General features: G+C 31.6%; 1 protein-coding gene across 1 annotated transcript in view; it reads right to left on the reverse strand.

The window, feature by feature from the left end:
* The window catches only part of LOC110039599 (mitochondrial import receptor subunit TOM40-1), a 25,231-nt gene extending 592 nt beyond the window's left edge, over positions 1 to 24,639 (reverse strand). The window contains exons 1-10 of the mRNA XM_020744724.1: positions 24,232 to 24,639; positions 21,321 to 21,402; positions 21,141 to 21,240; positions 20,966 to 21,061; positions 20,811 to 20,861; positions 11,087 to 11,152; positions 1,654 to 1,755; positions 1,208 to 1,276; positions 793 to 876; positions 527 to 622 (exon numbers count right to left, since the gene is read on the reverse strand). Of these exons, the coding sequence (XP_020600383.1) occupies positions 527 to 622; positions 793 to 876; positions 1,208 to 1,276; positions 1,654 to 1,755; positions 11,087 to 11,152; positions 20,811 to 20,861; positions 20,966 to 21,061; positions 21,141 to 21,240; positions 21,321 to 21,402; positions 24,232 to 24,412 (927 nt within the window). The 5' untranslated portion in view covers positions 24,413 to 24,639. The remainder of the gene's footprint in view (positions 1 to 526; positions 623 to 792; positions 877 to 1,207; positions 1,277 to 1,653; positions 1,756 to 11,086; positions 11,153 to 20,810; positions 20,862 to 20,965; positions 21,062 to 21,140; positions 21,241 to 21,320; positions 21,403 to 24,231) is intronic.

Here is a 24,639-nt window from a genome sequence, read left to right on the forward strand (position 1 = left end):
TATATATATATATACACTAACGTAGATATGAATTTTTTTAAAAAAAGAGTAATTTAGATGCATTCATTTTAGAATGCATGAGCAGTTCAATTGAAACCATATAAAATGCATTGAACCTTTTTTTTTTGCTTGTTCGGATATATTTCAAAAGACTCTGGTGACGGGCAAGGTGGTGTGATAAGGGTACGAGTGAGGCAACCCAATGAGAGGGGCAAGGTGGCACAAGTGAGCACTGGTAATGCGGTCAAGCATCTGGAAAGAGTTCAATTTGGGCAATTTCAAAATGTAAGAAAAAATAGGATTTTTGAAGTATTTCAAATACTCAAATTTGACTTTATATTTCTTTTGCTTCAAACCAAACCCTTAAAAAAAAAAATTGAATTGCAATCCACTCCTAATGCATCCGACCTACAAGAGATTTGATTTGCAGGCTAAACCCCATGGTGAGAATTAAACAAAAAAAAGGTAGAAGGAAAGATGTAGAAAACTGATTATATTTAATAAAAACATGAAACAATACACTTACCTCGGCAGAAAGAATGAAGTTTACACCCATATTCAGCCGTTCTTCCAAAAATGAGGACACAACGCCATTTGAATCAATTTTACCTCTTAGACGACACTGCAATATGATTTTCAAAGGAGGATTTTAATGTAAATGCTTCACAATATTTGTACTTTCAAATTTAAATAAAACAGATGACAGTGTTTTAAGAAAATTTTCTTTCCATTCATAAACTGATTTCACATCTAAATGCTTTAAAGAACAAATGTCAATCATAGAAGAGGTACCTGTCTGAGAATGTAATCATAGCCAAAACTAGCCGTTACATCTCTGTTCATCTGATTATACATGAGATCTGATGCAAGGGAAACCTGCAATAAATGTCAAACAGCTATAAAGAAATGAAGTACGGGAACTGGACCACAGATTACTGCTTTTGCTACTAAAAATTTTCGAGCATTTACATACATACCACCCAATTTTTATGTATTTACATATCTAACACCTATACTTTATTTTTTACATTTATACCACTCCAATCACACCAAAAATACCACTATTTTAACTTTTAAAAGTGAAATGCACCTATTTAAGCATAGATAAGGAGGCAAATATATATGTAATAATTGAAGTTTAAACGTTAGATATGTAAATGCATGGGAATTAAGTGGTATATATGTAAATCTTCCAAAAAATTTTCACCTTCTCAGATACTTTCTGGACATAACTTAGCGCCACAACTCCAGTGCTTGCGACTTGCCCAGTTGCAACCTGCATTGATCAATCAATAAGCTAAGCCTCTCATTACTACAACACATTTATTGATGGTTCCAACCATCTATACTTGCTTCACTTAGTTAAGTATTATAAATAAAGATGTGTTTGCCATGACAACTTCCTCTTTAGAATATTATTTAAACTTTGCTAAACCATATAAGAAGCAAATAAACTTGAGGGTAGTTTGGCTAACCAACATCTTCCGGGTAACATTATATTATTAGTAAATGTTAGTAAATTTAATTTGTCGATGCATTAACAAATCCATAAATGGAGATTCAGTCCTATTTTTCACTCAAATCAAGCTATCCAATAGCCAAAGAGTCTGCTCAAAAACCAAATTATGAAAAATGCAGAAAGAAAAAGCATACCATTTTATCTGTGTTGTATCGAGCAGCAAAACCAATGCCAGACTTCCTCTGGTGACCAAGCCAAAAAACTTCACCGCCTAATGACAAATTTGGCGTAACACTCTATAGAAGGTTTCAGCAACTTGGTCAGTGATGCAAAATTGAAATAATATCAATGAAAGAAGTCGAAAAAAAAACAAAATTAGACACAGTAACGGCCTCAAAAATATTTTTCAGGACTTGTATATAAAATTGAAAGAGAATCCCAAACAAGAGCAAAAGTATCTCCTATTAAATACTAGACACACTACCAATTGCCAGAGACCGAGAGTCCTCTGAGAGTTCTATCAGCTTAAAACAAAAACCATAAATCAATCAGCTGAAACCAAACAAATAAGTGAAAAACAAATGGCTTTCTACATAATAAAGCTTTGTCATGGCCATGCAAAGACCTTTATGCTCACCAAATAAGAATTGAGAAGTTTTGTTTGGATGAAAACATGTTTTGAAATTTTAGGCCTGATTTTGTCAAATCATCAATTGTGAGATAGATTAATTTAATTAAAAATAATGGGGTTTCATATAAAAGGCATTCAATGGATCATTCAACAACAACACGAAACCTTTATCCCACCGAGTGTGGTCGGCTAAATGAATCATTTTTCTCCATTGTGTCCTATTTAGTGTCATATTTTCATTTAATTCTAAGAAATTAAGATCATTTTTTATTCAATAAGCCCATGTCTTCCTAGGTCTACCTCTGCATTTCTTAACATTAGTCGAATCTAAAATATCTACTCTTCTAATTGCATCATCAAATGGTCGACGTATAATGTGACCAAACCAACTATAACGACTTTATTTAATTTTGTTCGTCACTGGAGCTACACCAACCCTATCAAAGATATATTGATTTCGCATTTTGTCTCTAATTGTAAAGCCACTCATCCACCTAATCATTCTCATCTCGGCAATACTTAACTTAGTTTTATGCTTCTCTTTCAAAGGCCAACATTCAGCGCCATAGAGTATTGCAGGTCTCACCGCCATCTTATAAAATTTTCCCTTCAATCTAAGCGGCACTTTTCTATCACACAATATGTCGGAAGCATTGAGCAACTTGAATTCTACTAATAAAATCTCCATCAATATCACCATCACTTTGAACAATAGACCCGAGATATCTAAAGCGTTGACACCTTGACACCTTTTAATAATTTTAATTTGATCACCCATAGTTATATTTCTGTCACTAGAGATAATACTACTAACCTTACATTCCATGTATTCAATTTTAGTTCTACTCAAACGAAGGCCTTTAGACTCCAAGGTAGAACTCCATAATTCAAGTTTTTCCTGAGCTTTTTCTCTTGTCTTATCCACGAGAAAGATATAATCACCAAAAATTGTACACCAGGATAAACCCTCCTGTAAGTGCCTAGTAAGACCATCCATAACTAAAGCAAAAAGATATGAGCACAAGTAACCATCCATAACTGATCCCTATTGTAAACCGACAAAAATAAGAAAATATTTGGTCAAACCTCTTTCTGTTCGAACACAAGTAACAACTCTTTTATACATATCTTTAATGACTTAAATATAAGTCACATCAACACGTTTCTTTTCAAGAACTCTCCAAAAGATATCTCTTAGAACCTTATCGTAAGCTTTTTCTAAATCAATAAAAATCATATGTAGATACTCCTTATTATCTCTGAACTTCTCCATCAAACCTCTCAATAAATGTATCGCTTTCATAATAGACCTATTACGCATAAATCCAAATTGATTATGAGAAATCTTTGTAATACGTCTTAACCTATGTTCAATTAGCCTCTCCAATAATTTTAAAGTATGACACATCAACTTAATTCCTTTATAGTTTGCACACTCTTATGCATCCCCTTTATTCTTAAAAATAGGGACCAAAATACTCTTCCTCCACTCTTCAGGCATTTTTTAGTTTTTAAAATAATATTAAAGATTTTAATAAGCCAAGAAACTCCCAAATCTCCTAAATATTTCCACACTTCAATTGGGATATCGAGTCCTACAAACTTTCCACCCTTGGTTTTTTTTAAAGCCTCCTTAACTTCTTTTTTACTAATGTTGACAGTAATAATGAAACATTTTATTATTATTAACGATATTAAAATCACCAAAGTCGATCATATTTTACGGAACTTCATTAAAAAGTTTATTAAAATAACTCACTCAACTATTTTGAATATCTTTTTATAAAAAAACATTTTTTGATTTTCATCTTTAATACACTTTACATGAGTTAAATATTTAAATTTATTTTCTCTTTGTTTGGCTAGTTTATACATATATTTTTTACCCTCCTTAGTATCTAATATATTATAAAGATCACCAAAAGCAGAATTTCTGGTTTCACATATCATTCTCTTAGACTTCCTGTGGGCCGTTTGATATTTTTCTCAATTCTCTAAGCTTTACCAAAAGCAGAATTTCTGGCTTCACATATCATTCTCTTAGACTTCCTGCGGGCCGTTTGATATTTTTCTCAATTCTCTAAGCTTTTAAATTTAAACCAATTTTTATAGCATAGCTTCTTATATTTTTTTTCTTTTCTTGCACATTATTATTCCACCACCAAATATTTTTTATAGAAGCTTTTTCTTTTGATTCTCCAAGTACAACTTTTGTAACTTATTTAATAATGTTTGTTAGTTTATCCCACATAAAACTTGCTACTTCAGGAACATCCGAACATCCCAAATTTTAAAATCTTAAATTTTACTCATAAAAATAATTTTATTTGTGTATTTTAAGTACCCCATATAATTTTACGATGATTATTCATAGTATTTTTTATTTTACAACTCTTCATCATAAAATCTAGAACTAATAATCGATGTTAAATACTTAAATGCTCACTTGGAATGACCTTACAGTCTTTACATTCTCTACGATCTCTTCTTCTCATAAAAAAATAATCAATTTGTGTTTTATTAGATTCATTCTTATAAGTAATAATATGTTCATCTCTTTTCTTGAATAGTATTAGCAATAACAAAATCATACGCTAAAGCAAAATCTAATATAGCTCTACCTTCTTCATTAATCACTCCAAAACCATAGCCACCTACTTGAGGAGCATAGGGCTATAATTTCATCTCCAACTCTATTAATTTTTTTCTACTGAAGTGTTTATTTAAATCTCTTCAAATAAAAATTCTTTCTTCAAGAGGTATTATTTGTATTATGTTTTCTAAATCATTCCAGAATTTATCTTTAGAACCTATTTTTAAACCTACTTGAGGAGCATAGGGCTATAATTTCATCTCCAACTCTATTAATTTTTACAACATTATCTTTCAAACTCTTATCTATAATTACACCTACATCATTTCTAGTGCGACTCTTACATGAATACCAAAGTCTAAAACTTAAGTTATCAATCTCCTTAGCATTTTCTCCAACTCATTTAGTTTCTTGGACACATAAGGTATTTATCTTTTTATGAATCATAATATCAACTAATTTCATTAATTTATCAGTGAAAGTTAATTTACCAGTGAGAGTTAACCCACCTATTATGAATTCCATCAATTTTCAATAGTTAATTACGTAACAACTTGCACAAGCTACAAAATATCATATAATAAATTATTCAAAATAAAAGTATAATGCAGACATCAAATAATTAAACTAAGATAAGATATCAACTCAAAATAACATAAAATATCAAAATAAAGTCAGACGTAAGATAAATTTAGCATAATAAGATTCTCTCTAGTTATCCAACATACCACAATAGATTCAAATAAGAATATAACGAAGGGCTAGCAGTAACGATGGTTGAATGAAGGGTAGTGGGGCGATAGCTACTGAAAGAGAGGGCCATGGTAGCTACTAAAAGCAGGGAGGGCGGTGACTCGGGCTGCAAGAAGGGATCACAACGACAATGATAAGAATGGCAGTTGTGAGTTCAAGAAGGGATGGCAGCGGCTGCTGCATAGAACTCGGAGAGGCAATGGCAAAGATGGCAATTATGAGTGCAAGAAGAGATGGTGGTGGATGCTGCAAAGAACCTGGCAAAGTCTGTACAGAAAACTGGTAGCAGACTTAGAGGCAGGTGACATTATTAAATGAAGACACGGAGTCCGCGATTGAAGAAAAATAGGAAAATCATCTATCAATGAGGCTTACGCCTCATTGCAGTTTCCAAAGAAAAGCATCGAGGTGCATCTCGTCTCTAATCATACAATTTAACATTAGGGTTTGACCAAAGAAGAATGAGTTTTTTATACTTTGATATCATAATTTGGGATAACCCATGGGCGACTTATAGCCTTATTAGAGTTGGGTTGACATGACAGCTCATCCAACAACATAATTGGCTTTTTGTCATTAGAGTTGGTTCCCGGATATAATTTATTGAAGTATTTGGGCCAACAAGAGTCGATCGATCAAATAGGCTTGGGGACTACATAAAGTCCGATGTTGTCAAGTTTTGCTTAACCAACGGCTCTATAAAATGTCTACACCAAGTATTGATCATCATCATGCTGGAAAGAACATAAATAAAGTGAACCGCATGTGCATAAAAAATATGAAAAAAAATAAGTGTTAAATGATTGTTAAAGGAGGAATTAATACAAGATTGTCATAGGTAAAGTAAACTTGATATGTCCAAATTGTGGCTCATAGTTGTCTCGCCGAATGGATTGTTGTAGCAAAGGCCTCAGGTGAACTGTCATGAAGTTGACAACTCATAGCGAGCAACAACTTAAAGATTAATAAACAATGCCAAGCCATTTTCCCTACGCTTAATATGGGGTCAATTAAATATTAGTTACACGTATAATATTTGGTACCTTTATGAGATTGATTCACCAACTCCTATCATATAGTCCCTCGTACATTTTCATGCTTTACAATTTTCCTTTCACGTATGCATGCATCTCTGACAGCTTCTAAGTCCATAAAACTTACATAAACTATGAAGCAAGTGTCAAAGAAAATGAAGAATGCCAAAGGAGCCAAGGCAAAAGCTTTGGCGAAGCTTATAAAGAGATCTACATGATTAGAGCTTGTTTCTACTTAATTACCTGCAAAAGATACAAGTGGAGCCAACTTGTTTTATAAGAAAACGTCAATGATAACATAATTGTATCATCACAACATAAAAGTCAATGCCCACTAGAATCCAATCCGATGTCTTATGACATGATAGATCGAATTGAAGAAAAAACATTCATATTATTGCAATTAAATTCTAAAAATTGAATTCAGTATTATTTTAGAGATGAATTAGTTATCTCAAAGCTTTACCTCCATATATTTTAAAAGGAAAGTTTAGGTTCCAAGGTCAACCAAGATCTGCTTTTCAAGGTGATAAATGAGTCATTTCTTCGGCCATCTCAGATATCATGATGACAAGATTTGTCAGGAAAAAAGTTCAGGCTTAGCGTGTGCGTATAACCATAGCATGAAAGTTGGAAAGAAAATGAACTTCCCGCCAATCTAATGAGTTTAGTTCCCGACAATAACTTTTTTTTGTGATTGATCTCGTCCATCGGGCAGCACCTTAAAGAGCATTAGTATTGTTTATGAAGAAAAAAAAAGATGAGATTTTTAGCTCTATATCAGCAATCATAGACATAATAAAGTGATAGATAAGAACTAGTACTCTATGTCGACCAACTTCAAGAACAAATGTGTTCTTTAAAGTCAACTTAAGGTCTAGATACCATCAACTCAAGCTCAAGCAAGACAACATATCAAAGACAGGCATTTCAAGCTCAATACGGGCACTTTCAATGAGGTGGAAACAAAGATTGAGGCTCTCTTGGCTTCTTTAAAAATTATAAAATGATTTTAGACAACGAAAATACTGTTGAATTTTCATAAAGCTTTCTTCAATCTCAATGACAATGTCCAATTGAAGCTAATAGCATTATTGCAATGATAGTCCTCATGGCCACAAGCTTTGCAACAACTAGGATCCGCTTAGCAATTTTAATCCCCGTGGAGATTGTCTCGATAGGTCACTCTCTAAGATATATGATCTCTTCTACATTTTCTGTGCCAACAAATTCTATTAGAATTACCGCTATGATGGAAACATCATATGTCGGAGAGTAAGTCATCATTTCATCAATGTCAATGAACTTTCACATTCCCTCCAGCATTTCACTGATCATCCTTGGAGATATTTTGGCAATCAAATATTTAAAAGGTGTGTTTCGGAGGGACCATTATAGCAAACAACACGGATTATAACAAACAACATGGAAAACACTTGCTTTGAGGTCATCACTTCCTCAATTGCCCAAGCAAAAGCAAACAATGTAGCCCTTGAGAGAATTTTCCTTTCAAAAAAATTGAGCAATGCCATTGAAAAATTTCAAGGCCCGCTTAGAAGTAGCAAGTTTGGCGACTTGATTCACCAAAAAAGAAAAAGAAAAAAAAAAAAAAAGATGTTGGGCATAAGACAGAGTGTACCACCTACATGCTAAATCCTTCAGCATGATAGCAAAAAGAACAGAACACAAATTTTTAATGGCCAATACAAAAGCCATTTCGTTGCCAAAAATTAATGATTGTTTTCTGGGCCTGCTCGACCACTTGACCTTATCAAGCAACAGTGGCTTGAACTTCACCAATGTCTCTTCAAGAATCTTCAAAAAAAAAAGGTAAAGATTCAACCACGTAATCATCAAGTGAGTGATGGAAAGAAAGCTCCTCCATATGGTGGTATCCAAGATGGTTCACCAGCAAAGAAATGTATGATGGTGGATATTGCAGCTTAAGATGTTGTCATTCAAGATAGATTATATTATGAGCCTCATTGTTGGCATTCAAGGGCAAAGTTGAAGTGACAAAACTATCACTTGAGAGTGGATTTGGGGCGGTAAGGTGAAAGGTTGGATGAATCAAGAGGCACACTTTCACTCATGTTTTGGGGGGATACGAAAAACCTTCGACTTTCCTACAAATAAGAGGCATTAAAAATTAAGTTGATGGGAACAGATGGCTACATGTTCTTCCATCAATTTTTAGATGGTAGCCAAGATGTTTCAAGAGAGCACCAAATACTTAAACGATGGACAATGGCTCAAACCTATAAGTTGACCCAAAGTCAAACTATTCTATTAGTTGATAGTGGATTGGGGTGGTAGGGCTAAAGGTTGCATGAATCAAGAGGCACAGTTCCTAGGGGGCGCATGAAAATATAACAATATCACTTGTGTTTTTGGGGGATACAAAAAACCTTCAACTTTCCAAAAAATAAGAGGCGTTGACGATGAAGTAGATGGCGACATATGGCTACATGTTCTTCCATCAATTTTTAGATAGTAGCCAATATGTTTCAAGAGAGCACCAAATATTTGAATGGAGGAAAATGGGTAACCCAAAGTCTAGCTGGTTTTCACTGAGGAAGAAGGAGAACCAGGAAGAAAAAAGGAGATAAGGGGTTGAGTCCTTGAGCATGTTTACTTCTTGATGGTAGGCAAGTCCAAGATAGGAAAGAATAGTAGGGAATATAATGATTAAAAAAAATAACATGCATTGTCTTCTATGTCCATTGAAAGGATGATATAAGAATTTTCATTACTCAAAGGAGATATTATAGTCTCTCTCTCTCTCTCTCTCTCTCTCTCTCTCTCTCTCTCTCTCTCTCTCTCTCTCTCTCTCTCTCTCTCTCTCTCTCTCTCTCTCTCTCTCTCTCTCTCTCTCTCTCTCTCTCTCTCTCTCTCTCTCTATATATATATATATATATATATATATCACGGAAGGGAATTAACTGAATTACAAGGCTTGAATTATAGTTTTAGTTCTCAAATTTCCCTACTGAAGTCTAAGAAATAAATAGAAGCTAACGATACTTAATACCAGAGGTGACCATATGGTGCCTTCAAGATTGCTAGACTAAATAGCAACAAGAATTAGCCTCTAGGATGAAAAGGAAAGTTCTTCATTTCGAGAATATTGGGAGTATATCAGGTTGTTGCCTCCCTAATGATGTGATCAATGTTAAACTAAATGATGCCGAGCGGTAAGTTTATTAGTATTTGACTGAAAAAGGAGACAAGGAAAAATTTCTACCTTTATCTATAAAGTTTTCATGTATTAGCTGTCAGCTTAATGAGTTTCCCTCACAATCTCCATCGATCGCTTACAACTAGAAGTTCACCTTTTATATTGCCTACTTTTGACATAGCTTACATCACTGAACATTTATATGCATGAAACCAACAAGAACAATGAAGAGAATAAACATATGAAATGTGTGTAACCAACGACATAAAATGCTTATATGAAAATGGTATGTAGCTTAAATACCTGAGATGAACTTATAATAAATTATAGTGCACTGGGTAAATGGGTCCATGAGAAAATACACTCATAGAATGGCAAGGGTTGCAACAATTAGAGGGATTAACAGGCTTAGAGTAGCAAACATATAAGATACACCTAAGAAAATACTCCCATGGCATGTATGATGCCAGCACCATTATTTTGCCATATCATAATAACTTGTTGCCATGCTTATGATGGCTTACAATATTTTATTCGTACGTCTGAAGTTTGAACTAAATTTTCTCATAGTCGCTCACTCAGATGATGAGTAGCCTCAGGGGAACTAGGTGAAAAATTAGCAAAAAAAGTGAATCACTTATGTAAAATTGATTTAAGAATCAAAACCAACAACTAAGCTCAATATTTAATAGGCAGACACGTATTAAGACTCTTCTAATTAATTAAATTAGAAAATATATTTTAAAAAAATGCATAGTTTATTAGATTATCATTTGGTTGGATCAATTAAAAAATCAATAGAAATTTTAAACTCTAAAGACACCTTTAAAACACTCAATAGTACTAAAATATGAGGATTTCATCTTTGACACTTGGAATGAGAGAAATAAAAAATCACCACTTCTCAAAAGGTGTGTTATATCCATCAGAAGAAAATATGAATTGCTTTAATTTAAAAAAATGAAAAAAAAAATCATTTGAAAAGGCAACTTCACTGAAAATGGGAACCCCATAAGGAGGGAATTTTCAAATGTCCACTACATAATAAACCATTAATTAAAATGTAATAGAATGAATAATTTTTCATTTAAAAGGGGTTCACATTAAATGCCTTGAACTTATATGCTCGAATCAGCCAATAATGTTAAAAGAAGATCCTGATTCAGAAAAAAAAACAGCATAAGAAATGGTGAATAATTTGATTCAAATAAAGAAACCAGATTAAGTATATTCTAATACAACAAAATGGAGAAAAACAAGAAATGTCAATCAAATCAAAAAATTATCGTCATATAAGATTTGTAATTGAGGATCTATGATGCATATTAACAAGCGTTCATGTTTATAAATCAATGCAAAAATACATACAATAAAACCCTAAAAAGAACACATAGGATAACAGGTCAAATCCTGTGTTAAATCATGGTTGGTATGTTACCTGTATATAATTGCCACCATAAAAGGCATTATTTCCAATTTGAAATTGAGTACGAAAATCCGAACCCTGCGCACAAGTACAAGAGATCAAGCTTCAAAATTATAAATTTACAACTAGCAATTTCAATCATCATCAACAAGATAATCACCAATTTAAAGTGGTGCTAATATGTAGGTCAACAATAAATTATAAAATTAATGCCAAAACTAAAGAAAAATATAATTTTGAATTTTGAGAGTGCAAGGATAACCCAAGTGTGGTGTGAATTAGGCACGCAAATACTAAGATGTCACATGTAAAGGACACGCTGGAACTCAATCCATTAGTTATAGAAGTTAACAGTGGGGAAGGATTAGCAAAACATTATAACCTAAACTAATTGTTGTAAAATATAAACAATGTTTGACTAGTTGAAAAATAATATTATATTTGCCACATAAAAGTTGGGACTTGAATAAAAAAAACAAGATAATTGAACGATAAAATCAATAGATGAAGATAAAAATTACTTAGTCTATAGCAGCGTAAATGAAAAGAATAACAGTCGAGCACATTGGGGTAAGCCATTGTATGTTCAAAAGGTTAACGATAAAAACAGGAATTGGGATAATAGTGGATATGTATTTGAAAGATAAAATTGTTGGGATGAATAGAGAAATAGAGTTGGTAATAGGGTATCACTCTTGACAATAGAAAGGTGGTTAAGGAGAAAAAATAACTATTGGTAGCGATTTAAATGAACATATTTCAAGTAGAATGAGCTATGAGAGGATTCATGACAAAAATAATATAGAAGATATTAATACAAAGGAAGAAGTTATGCTCAATTTCATGTAACCTATGATCTCAGAATGGCAAGCACATACTTCAAAAAATAAGAAAAGCTCTTAATTAAATTTAAAAGTGGAACAACCAAATCACAAGTAAACACATTTTCACTCAAAAAGAATCTTTAAGTTAAAATGTGGAAGCAAATTTTACTTGAGTGTGAAGAATATGGTAAAAAAAATACCAAGGTAAAGTGATGAAATGTAAATGATGAGAAATTATTAAGCTATCCAAAAAAGTTGCAATAAGAAAATATTATAATTTTTTAGTTGAGCCAAACTTGATATAGAAGAACATGAATAATTACCATATGAAGATTATTGAAGCAGTTTAGAGAAGTCTATAAGCAATTACACAAGCAAAGCCAGATAATGGAGAGAAGGGATTGAAAATTTTATTAAGAAAAGAATTATGCTTTTAAAGAGCGGAAATCATTAAATATTATGGCTTATAATGCTTACAATAAAAAGTAAATAGTCTCAGCAAATGTGTGGAAGCTCCTGTTATAGCTTTTGGTGAGCAAGAAATAGAGAAGTTAAAGATTTTGATGAAAGTAAATGCGGTAAAATCAAAAAGATAATATGATCTTAGCTAAAAAGTAAGAATAAGGAAACAGTTGGAACTACAACTTTATAGACAAACTAAACAGAAGTTTCAGGGAATAAATTATTATGAATTGACAAAAGAATTTGATATAACATATATTAACCTTAAAAAGAATTAGAGTTAGCTTTATAAAATGCGTAAAGAAAAATTTTTAGGTCCAAATCAATTTATATTTTATGAATAATATTACAATGGAGAAAGGTAGAGGTAGACCTAAAAATCCTTGGGCATGTTGTATAAAAAATAATCTTAATCTATTCGAATTAAATGAAAATATGAATAGGACACAATAGAGAAAAAGGATTCATGTAGCCAATCCCATTCAGTGGGATAAAGGCTTAGTTGTTGTTGTTGTTGTTGTTATTATTGAAGGATATTACAATGATTTAATCTATAACTTTGTTATTATTGAAGGATATTACAATGATTTAATCTATAACTCAATAAAATTTTAAATACTCAGAGGAAGAGCATTTTAAATCAATAGTTTTATAAATTAAAAAATATAAATTTTATACGAATTTAATTTATGACTCACATTATAAAAAAAAAATTAGACAAAATAAAAGGCATATACTTTGAAAAATTACTCTAATTTTCAAAAACCAATTTGGTTATACATAAAGATGATCCACAGTGAAAACATTTATTGAATTATGACAATTAATGAAAAATGATAGAGTGGAATAGAGAAAAAATCCACATTAATATTAGAAAAACATATGAATCCATATGATTGAATGCCAGGAGAATTGATTTAGAGCGTATTAAAGGAAAAATATATACATGAAAGGTGTGTTGACTTTAATAAACTAATAATACTAGAGTACTAACTAGTATTAAAGATAGTTATGAAGTGGTTAAAGAGTTTTCAATCACAATAAAAATAAATTGAGATTGAACATCAAGTAATTATCTTTTTAAATTGTTTAAAAAGAAACAAAGGATATTAAAGGTAGCATCCTGTAATATATTCTTTTTAGAGATGACATAATTCTAATAGCGAGACATCTACTAAAAAAAATAAAAAATTAAAACAATGGAGAAAATAATTAAAAGAAATATGAAATCAGAATTAATAGAGCAAAATAAGTATTTGTAATAACCAATCAATCTTATTAAAAGATAGTGATATCAACACAAGAAAAATTCAAGCATCTTGGATCTACATGAGATTCAAGATGAATACGAGCCTATAATTTTTAAAGTTAAAATTAAGTGTTTAGAATATCACGAAAACCTAATAATAAAATTTATAAAATTGTTTTGATGCCAATGATGTCAATTGGGTCTAAGCATTGCCAAATAAAAATAATTCCACATTAAGGATGACAAAATTGAGAACATTAAAATAATGCTTGACAAAATTGAAATATTAACTAATGAATGATTATATTGTGTGAGTGATTAGAGTGTTACTCATTGAAAATAATTTAATTGAAAATAATCAAAGACGATTTGGACATATACAATGAAAAGTAAAAAAAAATGCATCCATTAGAATAGATAAAGTACCTCAAGCAAAACTCATTATAAATTAATGAAAAATAGAGATTTCAAAAAGCCAAACACAAATTGAAATAAAACTAATATTGGAAGTGATGATAAACCAAAGGCACATTGAATAAATAGTAACTTAGATTTCAATAAAAGCTTATAACTACAAATGACAATTGAAAATAATTTTAAAATATATGATTTCATTGAGCTTCAATCATCTAAAGAGGAAACTTCAATGACGATGAAGGTCACAAAGACTTGAACTAAAAGTATGAGGAGCAAAAAAAATAGAAATCAAACAATATGTGGGAGAATGTTGTTACTAATGATGGAGATGATTGTAAAAGAATTATAAGCAATTGAAGGTGGATGATGAACCCACATTTTTCTTGAGAATCTAGGACTTTCAATACTTAAAACATTTGTTGTCCATCAACTATAGAGATGCAAATTCAAAAAGTCTATTAATTGGAAACATAAGACATTAGAATCAAAGATAGCAAATTGACAATGTAAACTCTATTTTTTTTTTCTTGTTTTTAAAATTTTCTAAATAATATCTAACTTTCTTGTTGGGAACATGTCTATGATAATCTCTATGCAAATAAGTTGCTCTCTATTGTTTGAATTTAAACAGTATAATTTGATTTGATTTAGCTGCTAGTTCTCTGTATTGCTTATTGTTGGTTCTCTATTGATTCAACCCCTATTCAAAAATATGTTGGGCCATAATTTAGGACGTAAGACAATGTAGTTGCTAGTTGTTGTTCGGCCGTGATTTGAATCATAAGTTAACCCTAATTATTCATTACTATAACAGTAAAGAAACTGCAGCTCCTTGAATACTTTGGTTGTTGCAGATTGGATGTCTTATCGAATATTTATTTGTGAGCAATTTTCTATGAGTCTTCTATAAATGATAGTTGTGATTCTTTGATGTGATTGGTGATTCTTTTATGTGATTAATGACTCATATACAGCCATAATTACAAGAAAATTATAGCTTTCATCCAAATAGAAAAACATCTAATTGAATACTAAGGTTTTTTTTTTTTTTTTTCAATTATATTTGCATTTTTTTTAGTTATGAAGTAAATGTGAACCTATTTAACATGGTGTAAGTGATGACTGTCAATTTAAGGGAAAATATATCTCCTTGAATAAAAGTGAGACTTAAATTACTATTATGCATTTCTTTCCTTATCATTTCCATAATGTATATTTTTAGATATTAGTCTACATGTGAGTGGATTTGGTCAAAGTTTGAACGAATTAGATTTTCTAATTGCATTATTATTTCTAATCAACATATGACTTTCTTTCAACCAAAATTTCTATGCGAAAATTTTATTTTGGTGCTTTACATGATTTTTTTCCCTTAATTTTCATCAGAAAAAAATAAATATTGACTTAAATCAAAGGGTGTTGAAATAGAAATTTTAATTTTGTGTGCAATATTCAAGCATTAAATCATACGGTTATAATCAGGAACCTTAGACCATAAGATGACAATTATTAAACTACAATGCCAATAGTTGCATCATCAAATCAACTAAAATGACACATAATAATTGGGTCCATCATTTAAATAATAATAAAATGTAATTTAAATGAAACATGATAAACTCTGTTTCAAGAAAATTATAGCCTAACTATCATGAGCTAGTGATTATATTTCAACATTCAATGAAATAAACTTAAGAAATTTTTACAAGAATTAATAATTTAATAATCTTTGAATTTTGCTTGAATTCACAAGTGAATTTGCAACAACAAAATTAATAGGATATGGTCAATATTATCGATGCAGTATTGTAGCTAAATCTACAAAAGCTGAAATGAAGGAACAAAATATTTCAAACAATAATTTTCAGTCAATGAACTTGAGACTAGCCACAACGTCAATTGAAGAATTATAAATAGTGTTATCATTATGAATTTGAATATTATACAAGTTCAAAAATTTTATAATGAAATATATTTCCATTTATATTGTTATTTTATCATTTTCTAATGTATTCAAGATCTCAATAAAATGAGTTAAGGACGCTTTAAATTACAATCCACTAAAAAAATACTACCTGTCGCTAGTTTTGGATATTAAAAAATATTATAATTATTCTTTCGTTAAGATTGCATTACATAGGATAAATATTTCAAAAGAAACATGATTAGCATCCCCCCTAAAGCCTATGAAACCTATATCAACACCAGAATCATGCATAGTAAAATTCATTCTCATCGAAGAAACTACAATTCAATAATATTCTTTTACAATGAATTAGATGTTGAAGAAGACATCTACTTGCAATATTATTCAACAACTAATTTTATTAAATAAGCATATGCAACTAAATTAAAACATGTTAACAAACCAGAAAGGATACATGAAAAAGATCAGGTTTCAAAACAATCATAACATGAATGAAAATTGTGTGAATGAAAGGAAGCATGTGAATTCTTTTCCTTCAGACATAATGCAAATAGTTAGCAATGAACAACCCGACAATCACAATGTGTCTGCCATGCAAGCTGTGTACATGGCCTCTAGTTATCATGTTAAAAAAAGAGCAAGTTGTTTGGCATAAAAGTGGCATGTTGAAGGTTGTGCATATAAAGATCAATGTTTACCAGAATGTCAAGCCTATGGCCCCACATTAGGACATATAAGTAGAAGTTCTGCACCACAGAATAAACTTCATGGAGAGCTGAGAAAACTTCAAGCCCTATTTAAGTGGGTGCTAACCTGCTTGTGTCACCTGAAAGTAGCGCAAGTAGATACCAACCTACCGGGTTAAACCATGTTCTCGACACCCCTCATGCACAATAATTTTAGGCCTCTATTAATAAGATTCCTCTTCATGGTTTGATTCTTAGCTTTACATTGTTCTTGGCATGGTGAGATTTTTAGTTATTTTAGTGTCACAATATTTGATAAAAAACTAGTCCTACTATATAAACACTAAGAGAGAGAAAGTAAGCTTTATGTTATTATTCTTTTAGAATGATAAGGTCACTTCACATTTCGAATAGACCAACATTTTGATTCATTCCTTATGGGCAAGTAAGTTTGTCTTTTGAATAAATAATTTAGAGCTTCTCGATGTGGTAGAGCTCTACGTGCAATGCTTTAAATGTATATCTAAATAATCTTTATTCCTCAAATAGACCAACACCTTGATTCATTCCTCAAGCGGCAGTAAGTTTGTTTTCAAATAAATAATTTAGAGCTCCTTGATGCAGTAGAGCTCCTTTGGACGCCCACATCTTTTAAATTAACTATCACCTAGAAGGCTCAAAAAAACACATTTGTCATCTCCATTTAGCAATCTTTCAAAAAATAGTCCCATCCCTGCAATCTGCTCTCACCTCAAACCACAATTCTCTCTCTAGCAAGCATTCTCGCCCAAATCCATTTGTATCATTAAAAAATAGCTACAACCTCTTCAACACGAAGTTAAAGTAAACACCCAAGTCCTCAGCTTCCTCCTCCCTCATTTCCATTACAATTACCATTGTTCACTCTTTCTTATGAATAGTAGTTTTTTCATGACTAAAGTTATAGAGTCTTCCATGCATATCCAATTTTTCTTCTTTTTAACGAAGATTTTTACTTTTTGAAATATTAAGTTTGTTTTGTTATCACCTTTCATGAGGGTTCATGCAAAGGCAAAATCAAACTATGGCATATACATTATTTGCTACTTTATTATTGCTACCCCCTTTGCACTACCTTCAGCATTAACCACCTTGTCCGTCTCCTAATTGACATAAACCACCCCCAATGCACAAATTAAATTGGCCTGAAATGGGCACCGGACACCAAACATGCTATTCACTCAGCAATAAAAATCACGCGAAAGAACTTCAAAAATGGAGAAGAAGTAACATTACTAACAATAAACATCCCTTACGAATAGTCTATGGTTAAATTAATAAGCGCAAAAAGGAATTCGGAGCGAGTCTAGCTTAATAAGCTTTCCCTTAATGCAGTTTCGCTAAAATTTTCAGACTAGAAGGAATCATATAATGACTTTTGCATGATAAAATATCCGGTTTACGCTAGATTATATTTTTGATCCGACTATGCCAAGCAACCATAGAATTGCACACAAATCGCAAACTAAATAATCGTTGAAAAAAGAGAAATAATTACATTTCAAACTCGCAAAAAATAGCATATATAGTGCTAAGGAGGTCTTTAGTTTGGTGCTTTATTCAAAGACCCTTAAAAAGGGGATGTTGGCCTCATATATCACTTTTGATTTTAGCAACCTTAATGTAGGAAAACAGTAAAAAGTTAAATCAGCATGATTTCATTGACTTTTAAATTTTACAATTTGAGGCACCACAAGGCGAGGCGCCTACAAATAAGTGTGTAAAAAAATCAAATCGAGCTCAAGCCATTCTTAACTTAAGCTTAAACTTGATTAATTAATAAAGTTTGAGTTCAAACTCAAATAAAATTATACGTCTTTCAATCAACTTAACAACTATGTAATTGTACCATTAAATTCTAATAGATTTAATGTGCATTTTATATTAATATTTTTTAAACAAAATGGCTCATAACTAATAAGAAGAGTGAAGTTTGGATAAAACTTTGTTCGTTAGCTCATCAACTTGGCTCATGAGCGATTTATCCACTTGACTTAGTTCCACCCCGACTTACAAAATACCTTCAGGTTGTAATGTATGAATGAAATGTGTGTCTCAATCATCTAAGGTGCACCTAGATCCACTGTTCAATTTTAGGGTTACAAGGGATTGAGAATTTTTTATTTGAAAGCCCAAAACCCAACAAATAACATGAATCTAAGGAGAAATCACCCAAACAAGGAAGCTGCCACTGCGGGAAGAAACTCACACATGATAAAAATTTTTGAAGCTATTGTGTCACCATGCTTGTGCCGCCACCGTTGTTTTGCCGCAAACACTGCCAATGTTACTGCCAACACTAATCAATACCGCATTTTCTAAATTTATGCTCTTACTTTACACTTGTTTGTTGACTTAATTTTCTTTTTTCCTCTCCTTTTCCTATTCTTGGTCATGGATGACTTTTTCAATTTAGGGTTATTTAAAAAGGGTGAGAATTTCTAAAAAGGGTTCAATAGGATATGTGGAAAATAATAATAAAAATCCTCAATGATATTTATAGTTTAAGTACATATTCCAGAAGTAAACAGACATTTCTTTGAAATGCAAATATTATGAGAAAGATGTAGGAGGCATTACAAAAAGTGGGAACGTCTTTATAGTTTGTATAAAAATGTTGCATCATATACTACAATATCTGTGGTGATAAAGGACAAATGTACTTGCATGAATAAAGCAACAATATCAAAGCATTTGGCACAAAAGATAACTTGATATTATAGTCGATAATAGCTCCTATTATGATTGTGTCAAACACACTTTTTCTACCATGCCAAAAATCTCCAACATAGGTGCTAAGGGGCCAACAAATCAATAAATGATAAATGTGGTCGAAAAGAATGATGATATGAGAGCAGCCCACTGAATGTCCCCGATAAATATCAAAAAGTCTCATAATTACATTTGCAAGGATATTGGATAGTCCTTTGACGATGTGACTTGTAATATGACAACGTCTCCATCATATTTTGTTCTATAGAGTCATATGGTCAAGATCTAAATCCTCCTTTCATAGATGAGCTTAGAACTTCGATATTGAAAGATAAATTGAATATCATCTAAAAGATCTTTGAGGGCATCAACTTGAAGTTACAATAATGTTAAATGATTGGTCAGATATCAAAAATAAGAACTTAATAAACATTCATGTTAACAACCCCTTTGACACTATTTTTTTATAAATTCTATTAAAGCATTAAACCAAGTAAATAATGTAGAGTATTTTTAATATTATTTTATCAAATTTCAAGGAAATTTTAGAGCATCTTGTCGTTTAAGTTGTCAATGACAACACAAATGCATATAATAGCTCTTAAGGAAGGACTAACCAGTTAGGGTAGCAAAAAGAGACCTATAGGAGGGAAGGAAGATAAAGAATTCATTCAATTTTCATTCATTCCATAAATAAATAAATAAAATGATCCCAACCCCATTTTATATACAAAAAAGGTTAATAAGATAAAATCTACTAATTTGAACTGAAATTTAAATAACTCCTAAAAGGTATATCATCTAATTTAACATAAAGACAATCATTATAACAAACACAATGAAACAAAACTAAAATCTAAACCTAATTAAAAAGCTACAAATTCTAGAAATAATCTTCTTAAATTGCATCACCTATGCAACCAAAAATACAGCCCTATGAGGTCTCTGTAGAGATGTGCAGGTTTCCAACATAAATCATAATTTTCAAAACCATTTTGCATATTTTGCCAAAAAAAAAAAAAAAAAAAGCAGAGTAAAAATAGCAAAGAAAGAAAGCTTCGGACAGGACCACATAATTGGAATTAAAAAAAAAAAACAAAAAAAATTCAAAAATAAAGGTGCAAAACTACATAATTAAGTACAGTTGGAAAAAAACACTAATTTAAGCAAAATATTAACATAAAGGCACAAACTCACATATAATGGTAAAAAGAACTAGAAATTTTAGACAGCTAAAAACTGCAGAGACAAGCCTCATATAATAGTAATAAGATGGCTTTGCATGTTATCACATAAAAAATCATTAGAGCAAATTTCATGCACAAAATAATCATATACAGAATGAGTTGTTAAAGTGCTTCAAAAATGACGGTCTAATAAAGTTGAATTAAAGAATAAGAGAGAGTGTAGGAAAACCAACCTTATAGTCAAAATTAAACATCCCCTGGGAAAAATGTGGCTCATTTGTAAGCTAGAAAAGATAAAATATATCAAATAAGATATTAAATATAAAAACAGCGAAAAGTACCATCTTTGAGAAACAAACAAAACTCAACGTCATTAATAAAGATATACCTGGGCATTAACCTTCAAAGTTAAATTGTCCGTCAAGTCACATTTAACTCGTGCATTCAGTCTACCATCAGTAAGTACTCTTCCGACTAGCATCAACTGCAAAATTATCTTACACTTATACCCGTTGAAGACTAATGCAGTTAAGAAAAAAAAAAGGATAAAAGTGGAGACCTACCTTAGGGTCAAGAAAGTTGGCACCAAATTCATAATGTGCGGTAGGAACTTTTATAGTGTCGCTAGACTGTGAGGGAACTTCCATTGACCCCATAAACACGCTGATTGATGATTAACATATCAAAAGCTAAAGGAAAAAAAGTTACTAGAAATCACAACCATCACAAAATATCTTAACTACCTGTGGCTTAAAGAAAATTTCTGATTGAGGCCTTTTGTGAAGTCAAACCTCAATCCCTCAAACAATTCTGGCTTCAGAGACACTACCCAAGAAAATAAATAAATAAATCAATGCAATGTTGCGATAAAATATATGAAGTGGACTAGTAGACGGCTTAATTCTTAGCACAAAGATAATTAATCAGCATAGCACTTTATAAAAACCAAAATAACAACCTACAATTTTATTCAAATATGTGAAAGAAAAACTAACTATAGAAATATTATGGTAAATCGAATCAATGCAAACATATTATGGAAATTCTGCTCAACAGCATTATTTTTTTTAGGTTGTCAACAAAACATGGACCTAAACAAACACTGATAATACTTTGCAACAGCACTTCCATATCACTACTCCTAAACTCATATGAATTATTTGACAAGAGCTTATCTATGGTAAGCTAAGTTTAACTTAAAAATAAAAAAAGGGGCATTCACATACATACCACACAATTCTTATGCATTTACACATCTAAAACATAAACTTTAGTTCAAACAATTATACCGCCCTAATCTTTCATATCACATCAAAAGTACAATTATTTTAACTTCTAAAAATTAAAATACACCTTCTCATGTAGGTAAGGTGGCATATATGTAAAAATTAAAGTTTAGATGTTAGTTATGTAAATACATAAGAATTGAGTGGTATGTCTGTAAAACGCTAAAACACGCTCTGCATCCTCAGCAACCTCCAACCGCTCCACCAGCTTAGTTGCTAAGTTTACACTATTTATTGCAGGTCAATTGGAAAACAATGAATCTTTGGAATGGTTTTGGATAAATCAGCAGTAGATTTTTCATTCTTTCATAAATTTTTAAGGACTGTAATTCTGGTTTTATGCATTTGTTTCAAAAGCTAAAATTCTTTTGAGATATTAAATATTGCATCCATTAACCATCAATAATAAGCTTACAAAAACATGGCGAAGGCCTCTTTTGCATATGTTTATTAAATGCCTCCTTTGCTAGTTAATATGGATTTTACTTGCAATATACTTAATGAGAATAAGAATAATTGTTCTACTACTTATCTACAGAATATGTAGTGATCCCAGTCAAATCTCTCAACAATATATGATGACTACAAAATGCATTTTTCTCTTTAATAAATTCATAAAGGAATTGCACTCTGATTTTACCGATAAAAACTGTCTTAAAGAAATAGGAGATGAGTGAAAAAGTTATAGTTTATAATTACAGAATAAACCAGTATCTAACTACATGACCAATTATTTGAGTTGGCAAGTGTTAATTATTTCTAAAAACCTAGTTTAAAAAATTACTTTTTGATGCCTGAAGCCATTAAGATCAGTACGAGAAACAATAAAAAAGTCGAAAATAACAGTTGACAATAACATTTCACGCATGAAAGTAAAAAATTTCTACCCCAATAACTTCATGATTCATCAGCTAATTGACTAGGCTGTGTTAATAACAAGATAACAGAGACAAAACCAAACAACCAATTATGTGAATGATAAAAATGAGAAACAAAATTAAAGGCTTCTTATCCCAATATGAATGTTTTATTAATCAAGAAATGCAAGTGATATCATTCCTAAACATGTAACTTGGTAAAACTTCGAACTTACCAACATGCTAGAGAAGCTAGTCATGCATTTTAAGGAGTAACAATTGTTTTGTCATGGTTTGAGCCGGAATACACATTGTTAGCAATTTTAGGGTGTATTTGGCTGCACTAAGAATTTATATTAAGTAGGATTTAGTAAATCCGGTAAATCAAGATCTATAAAATCCGGCGTTGTTAAATCCAAGATGTTTGGTATGATTTAAACTTAAATCTGTCTAAATTCATCTATTCTATTTGACATTTTATCAGGATTTAATTTTCGTGTGCTCTAAAACAGTTAAATCCACCTAAAAATTGAATTTAGTAAATCCGGATTTACTTCAAAAATTAAGGGAGGGCGAGAAATTTGAATTCAACAAACTGTAGTATTTATTTCATGTTTTTTCACATTTTTTCACATTTGGACGGATTTACGTTAATGCCCGTAAATCCTACAAATATTATACTACCAAACACCGCCTTAGAATAGTTGCACTCGAAAAATAGAAATTGAATTTATTAATCATGTAAGTGGATGTAGAGAATAATATGAAGCCCTCCACTTCCTCTCAAAAAGAAGAGGCTTACTCCTCCCTTCAAAAACAAGCAATACCAAACATAATGATAGCAGGCAAAGTTTATGATTTCCCATCCCCCTCATCATTCAATTGACTCCAATAAGCAGCTTGAAATTTAAAATACAATGCATCAATTTTTTGGAAAACTCCTGTTGCAGATTTCAAAACATATTTTTTACGCCAAGTACAAATAAAATTTTAAAGTAAGAAGAGAAGAGTAAAAAGAAAGATCTTCAACTAAAACTTATCGAATTCACATTCAATCTCACTTGCTTGAGTTTAAAGCAATTATTCAAAATAAAATTTTAAACAATGAGAGCTCAAGGTAAAAAATGTGAATTCTCTTACAATTTTCTCATATGTGTTTACTTACACTGTTACGCAAGCAACAATTGAACAATGATCATCAATACACAGTGTTTGATAGCTCTAAATGTGACCAAAATCAGGGTTTAAAATTTAAAGAACTGTGCAGAAAACCCTCAAATCATTGAGAAACTACAATTGTACATTTCAATCACATCGTCGGTATCATTATTAGAACTTCATTTATAAACTACTCGCTGCACGTGAGAGATTGCAAAGTAAAACTTGTAAAAAAGATACCAAGCATCAATTTAAAGGCCAAAAAACGGACATAATCAAAAGATAACTATATAGCTCCAAGCGTAAACCAATTGAATAAAAAGCGTTTAATCAATCAAAGGATCGATACTGACTCAACGCTTCCCGCTGAATCTCCTCGAATGGTAGTGGACATGGTAGATTCCGCCAGTCGACCTTCTTTACTACCTTCTCCTCCGTCTTAGGGGGCAACAGCACGCCAAGACCAACGGGATTCGAAGAATGGGTTGGAGGCGGCGGTGGGGGTGCGGCGGCGTGGCTGGTCGCTAATCCCATACTTCTACTGATCGGATGAGTTTCGGTGTCGGGAATGTGATGTTATAAGGAACGGAAAGGCGAAGAAGAAGGGTTAGGGTTCTTTCCTCTTCCGCTTCTGCAAGAGTGAAAAGGCGGCTTCTTCCCTTTTTGAAGGAGGCGAGAGGAAGCAGAGCCGAGATCCCTCGGTTGGGTTTCTTTTTTCTTTTAGCGGCTGGAGCGTCTAGGGGTTTTAGCTTCAATTTTCT

The sequence above is a fragment of the Phalaenopsis equestris genome, unplaced genomic scaffold, assembly GCF_001263595.1.
Source record: "Phalaenopsis equestris unplaced genomic scaffold, ASM126359v1 Scaffold000002, whole genome shotgun sequence".
Taxonomy (NCBI): domain Eukaryota; kingdom Viridiplantae; phylum Streptophyta; class Magnoliopsida; order Asparagales; family Orchidaceae; genus Phalaenopsis; species Phalaenopsis equestris.